The 6,502-nt window shown below is 35.8% G+C and overlaps 1 protein-coding gene across 1 annotated transcript in view; it reads right to left on the bottom strand.

The window, feature by feature from the left end:
• TNFRSF9 (TNF receptor superfamily member 9) overlaps nt 1-5,418 on the bottom strand; it is a 44,865-nt gene extending 39,447 nt beyond the window's left edge. Inside the window, exons 1-2 of the mRNA XM_053689882.1 lie at nt 5,169-5,418; nt 1,498-1,611 (exon numbers count right to left, since the gene is read on the bottom strand). Coding sequence (XP_053545857.1) covers nt 1,498-1,611; nt 5,169-5,286 — 232 coding nt within the window. The 5' untranslated portion in view covers nt 5,287-5,418. The remainder of the gene's footprint in view (nt 1-1,497; nt 1,612-5,168) is intronic.
• Nucleotides 5,419-6,502: the final 1,084 nt, after the last annotated feature.

Here is a 6,502-nt window from a genome sequence, read left to right on the forward strand (position 1 = left end):
GTCAATTAGAAAGTTGCTTAAAATTGCATGCTCTATCGGAATCACAAAAGAAAAAAAATTGGGTTCAGTGTCCCTTTAAATTAGTTGTGGACCATGCCACCCAATGTTAAAACATACTTAAAAACACAAAAAGTAAAGAACAAACACTGCCTCCTCTTAATAGAGTTTACAAGATAAACCTGTATAGTTACAATATAACAGAACAAGCCAAACCAAATGCTAGTGGGGGAGGTTTTTGGAGCAACAAACTCCGGTGTAATTTATAGGGAATTTGTCCATAAAATGTCAAAGGAAGAGCCCTCAGGATCAGCCCTATCGTTCCCAACAGAATGCCCCTATAAGCAAATGTTATGGCTTAGGTTCTACAAAAATGCCAATTAAGGCCAACAGTTTAACTATCATAGAGAGGAGGCAGTGCGAACGCCCAAAACATACATAAAAAGGATACAGAATATTTTTTTTTCTTTCAATATCAAAGCAAAGATGAATAAATTACTAAAATTAAGATGTAATCTGAGGATATTTATGTAATATGTATAAGAATATGTATTTATTTGATGGTTTTGTATATACTAATGATACTTAATTGCTTGTACCCTGTTACCCTCTAATAAAATAAATTTAAAAAAAAAGCAATGCACTTCTGGGAGCTAGCTGAACACATGATTGATACATATATATATATATATATATATATATATATATATATATATATATATATATCTCATTAGCTATGCTTTGAAAGAGGTGTTGTTCAAATGATGGGGCCCCGGCCACAGTCTTTGCCCTGGAGCCCAGTGAGTTCTAGTTACACCTCTGCCAAAACATATGCCTGCTTTAGCCTTTTTTTACTTAGGATTTATTATTATCGGTTATTTGTAGAGCGCCAACAGATTCCGTAGCACTAGGCACTGGCATTGTGTAAGCATCCTATGCTGATCTCAGAGCTTACAAAATGCACTGATTGGTAGGTATGCACCCTTTTCTAAAGTGTCTGTCAAGCACAAAAGGATACTTACCATTTAGCGGCTATGTGCGCTCTTAGATCAGCACCTTTTCTTTTAGAACACATGACCACAAACAACATTGCGAGTTTGTTCCACTATTTGTAATTTTCTTTTTGGACTGTTTAAATAAATGTCTTGGACACAGACGTGTATTCAAGATAAACCATTGTATATCATTTACACGTCATCATGTATTGTACAACTTTCTTGTGATTTTTGACAGACAAAAATAATAATAATTAAAAAAAAATACTATTTAGCAAATTTATTTTTTCATACTAATATAATTTAATTCTAAAATAAATATTAAGGTAAGAAGTATCCCACTAATCCCCTTGAGAAAAAAAAAAAAGGGGCATGTGGATTCTACAGAAAATAGCTTTTTATTCCCAGTCTGTCCCTGTACATAACTTATACTAAACTATTATTTGAATTCAAACCTATTTTTAAAAGAAAAAAAAAAATATGGATGTTATGTTCTCTATATTACCTTCACATTTCGTGCATAAATCACAAGTGGGTTTGCTGCTAGGCTGATCCGTGTAGCTTCCTTGAGGACATTTTGAACATTTGCCACAACGGCCGTTAACCAACAGCCTATAGCCTGTAAAACACAGCATACAATTGTTTAAAAGATCAAACAATGCTGCAAAAGGAATACGATTAACGTAAAAGTACATTAAACAGATTGAGATTGTAATATAAAATGTTTAAAGTGAAAGTAAATCCTAGTGCTACAAATAAAGGCGACTTTCAGTCATGCTTAAAGTTCCTTTCTTTGCAACAGCAAAATGTGTCCACCTCTCAGCGAATAGCCGTGCGGGCCAATTGGCATTATGGAGGAATAAACAAGAAAAAGGTGACAGTACCTCAGCACTCAAAGGGTTAATTTATCAAAAAAGTAATGGTAACAGGGCAGTGGCGAATGCTAGACAGAGGACATATATTAAAACGTAACTTTTACTGGTATCATTCTAAAAAAGTGTGACACATAAAGTGTTACACTGATGTGCATTTCGCCGCTAGCCTCTGAGCCGCTAGCCTCTGAGAAAGCCGTGCTAGCGGCGAAATGCGCATCAGGCATATTTTCTATGTGTGAACCCTCAAATGTATAATTATGAAATACTGTAATTGATAGATTTTTTGAAGCTTTGTCTTCACCTCATTTTCGTGTTATATCACGTAGCCTAGTCCGGACCTCCAGTTACAGCATTGCATAATTGTTGTGGGGTCAATCCCCTTTTTCTAGATAGTCTTGCTGCAATCCGTTAACCGGGAGGGCCTGGAGCTGGGCTATATACATTTTGTTTATCGTATTTTTGAGGTCACACATACTTTTTGTATATACTGTTTTAACCTAAGTTTTAAACGTTTGTATCACCACAAACACTTTATGTGTCACACTTTTTTAGAATGATACCAGTAAAAGTTATGCAGGAGCACTGCTCCCCCCTACATCTCAGACCTTGTCTCCAGATACTCTCCCTCCCGTCCCCTTCACTCTGCTCATGACCTCCTACTCTCCTCCTCTCTTGTCACCTCATCACACTCCCGTTTACAGGACTTCTCCAGACTGGCTCCCATCTTGTGGAACTCTCTGCCTCGCTCCACAAGACTCTCTTCTAGTTTTAAAAGCTTCAAGTGCTCCCTAAAGACTCTACTGTTCAGGGACGCATACAACCTACACTAAGCTTTCTATATACCAGCTCCTCTCCTCCATTGCTATCCCCTTAACCCCCTTAGCATGTAAGCCTAAGAGTCCAGCTGTTTGTAGATCACCTTCTTAAGAGCTGACTACAACAGCGCAACTCTTGGCAGGGCCCTCTACCCTATAATTGTTTTGTTGTACTCCCCCTTTGTTTATAGCGCTGCGGAATCTGTTGGCGCTCTACAAATAACCGATAATAATAATAATAAATGTCCTCTGTCTGGCATTCGCCACTGCCCTGTTACCATTACTTTTTTGATAAATTAACCCTTTGAGTGCTGAGGTACTGTCACCTTTTTCTTGTTTATTCCTCTATATACTCGACTGTCAGCACCCCCCTACATATTAATCATTATATAGAGCATGCACCTATAGTATATCAGCACTATTTGTTATAATTGCAATTTGGGACTAGATTGCTAGGGGTTCTAATTGGGTTTACTACACTATTTCTCAATATCCCCAATTGGCATTATGCCAGATGGCTAGCACGCTATTGGCTAACATCAACTCATAGATAAAATAGCATTCTGTCGTGGACAGTCTGAGGCGCTCAGCGAGGTATACGCTGCAGGTAAATAAAAAGGTACTTCAGTATTATGGTTTTTTAGTCCCTTTATGTGTAGAGATGGTAAATCCTAGCATTTAAAAAACACTAGGATTTACCATCACTTTAATAAATAAAAATATTTTCATTATTATTATTTTCCCTTATCTATTGCTTCTGCTGAGGAAAATTAGGGGCAGATAAAAGTGTGCTGTCAGCAGAATGCAGATATGTTTTAAACAACTTTCCAAGTTACTTCTATTATTAAATGTTTCGTTCTCTTTGTATCCTTTGTTGAAAAGCATACCTAGGTAGGCACAAGAGCTGCTGATTGGTGGCTGCACATATATGTCTCATGTTATTGGCTCACCCATGGGCATTGCTGTTTCTGTAACAAAGGACACCAAGAGAACAAAGCAAATTAAATAAGAGTTAATTAAAAATTGTATTCTCTATCTGAATCATGAAAGAAAATTTTGGGGTTTTGTGTCCCTTCATTTTTTATAAACTTTTAGACTTGCTTATATATTATTCTATAGCAACACAACAGAAATGTCTTGTAATTTAAAGGTATTTACTGTCCACTTTAGAAGACTAGTCAATTATTTTTTTTAAATAAAGAATTAAAGGGACATTATAAGCTAGATTTTTCTGTGCAAAAATATTTTGTAGATGATCCATTTATATAGCCTAGACAGGTTTTTTTTTTTTTTTTTTAAAATATACATAGTTTTTCTTATTTTTAAATAATAACTGATTTTCATACTCCTAACCAAGCCCCAACGTTTTAAAGTATAGTGATGTATTCCTACTCAGTTTGTGTAAACAGTCTTTTCATATGCAGAAGAAGGGGGAGGGTGTTTTTTTATCTTTTGCTTTACACCCACTTTCAGTGGGTTTTCCTGCTAACCTTTTTAACTGAGCTAAACTGTGATCTTCTAAGTAAGCTTTTAAACGTTTTATACTGGATTTTTATATCGGTATCTCTGCATATTATTCTTTATAGCAGTGTCTATTACATGCAGCTATATATAATTTGGTGTATACTGTCCCTTGAGTGCCAGTGACGGCTCAGAGCCGTCGCTAGCACTCACCTACCTTAAAAGCAATCTGGGGGCTCTCATAGACTCCCACCCTGGCGATCGGACCTGTATAGTGACAGGCATCGCCAGAGCTTCCCTTTATGTGTGGTGACATCATGAGCAATGATGTGATGACGTCACTGCGCAACTTTATTTAAAAATTACAATGGACAAGATAGGGAAAGGGGACATGCTGCTTAGAAGCCTGTATCTCAGGCATCTAAGCAGCTACAGACCCCCAAGGCCATCCGTTGGAAAGGTAATCGCCTAATATTTCAAATGGTATAAGTCTTGGGGATCTGGGGGGGTGTTAAAAAAAAAAATTAAATAGTAAAAACAAACAAAAAAAAAAACAACTAAAATCCAGCTTAGCACTCAAAAGGGTTAAAGGGATATGAAACAATTTTGTTTTTTCTTTCATGATTCAGATAGAGCATGCAATTATAAGCAACTTTCTAATTTACTCCTATTATGAAATTTTCTTCATTCTCTTGGTATCTTTATTTGGAAACGCAGGAATGTAAAGCTTAGGAGCATGCCCATTTTTGGTTCAGCACTCTGGGTAGCGCTTGATGATTGGTACTTACATTTGGCCACCAATCAGCAAGTGCTACCCAGGTATTGAATCAAAATTGGTCCGGCTCCTAAGCGTACATTCCTGTTTTTCAAATAAAGATACCAAGAGAACAAAGAAAATTTGATAAAAGTTGTAAATTATAAAGTTGCATGCTCTATTTGAATCATGAAAGAAAACATTTGGGTTTCATATTCCTTTAAGCAATCAAGGGAATAAATACATACATTATTTCAATAAACTGTCTTACCTGGATTACATTTAATACAGCATTCCCCCTCTCTTGTATGGCAAGTATTACTATTAACAGTAAGAATACTATGAAGCACGAGGAATACAATTATTGCTTTGCAGTGGGTGTATTCCATGTTGTAATATTCAGTTCAATTAAGGTCTTCTTTGTTTTGAAGAAAATCAAAGAAAAATATTTCTTTATATATTCATTCCGCAAAGCTTTACTTCCCAAGTGAAAATATAGTGTTAGAGAAGTAAAACTGTTATTGCACCTACACACAAAAAAAAGAGAAATATAGATTGTAAATGAGGCAAATAAAAAAAAAGACACAATGCGTAAGTAATATCCACCATTTATTTAGACATATCACTATGGGACCAGTAGCAGACCTACCTGAACAGAGGGCCCCCGGAGCAAGATTTTTTTTGGGCCCCGCCAAAGGTAACTTAGTAGAAAGCAAAACTATTATACATTCTGCTCCGTATAATGATTTGAGCATAGATAGAGAGGCTAGATAGATAGATAGACCTACAATAATTAAAGGGACACTCAATCAAAATTAAACTTTCATTATTCAGATAGAGCATGCAATTTTAAACAACTTTCTAATTTACTTCCATTAACAAAATGTGCACAGTCTTTTCATATTTAAACTTTTTGAGTCACCAGCTCCCACTGAGCATGTGCAAGAATAAGTGTGTATGCATTTGTGAATGACTGATTGCTGTCACATGGTACGTGTATGCATTTGTGATTGGCTAATAGCTGTCACATGGTACAGGGGTAGTGGAAATATACATAACTTTTAAAATTGTCAGAAAAAAAAAATCTACTACTCATTTAAAGTTCAGACTAAGTGCTATTGCATTGTCTTGTTATCTTGCATTTGTTGATTATGCAAATCTACAGTGTTGACTGGTCCTTTAAAGTCTGCCCTGCATTAGGATTGTACACATTCAGCACACACTTATGTTTATAATTGCTGTTAATTATATATAACACCCTCAATCTATTTCAAAGAGTACTGCACATGTAATTATCTGCAATTAATTATAATTAAATCTAATTAATGCTACTCTCATATATCAGTTGAGATTGCAATATAAAATAAAAAAAAGTTTTGCAATGTACTTGTATTATTATTATTTTTCCCTTTACTGTCATTTAGCTTTGGAAATTGTTGTTTTTTTCTATTCCGCTAAGTTTCTAAAAAAGGTATGGGTACTGCAATGTTGGAACCTAGATTTTTCCCCTGTCTCTTCTGCTCAGGACAAATAGGGACAGATATAAAACAGGAGGCTGCAGGACGCTGTATAATGTAGGACATTGCATGCCATCCTAGCGGCGTT

Source organism: Bombina bombina, chromosome 8 (assembly GCF_027579735.1).
Source record: "Bombina bombina isolate aBomBom1 chromosome 8, aBomBom1.pri, whole genome shotgun sequence".
In the NCBI taxonomy this organism is placed as follows: domain Eukaryota; kingdom Metazoa; phylum Chordata; class Amphibia; order Anura; family Bombinatoridae; genus Bombina; species Bombina bombina.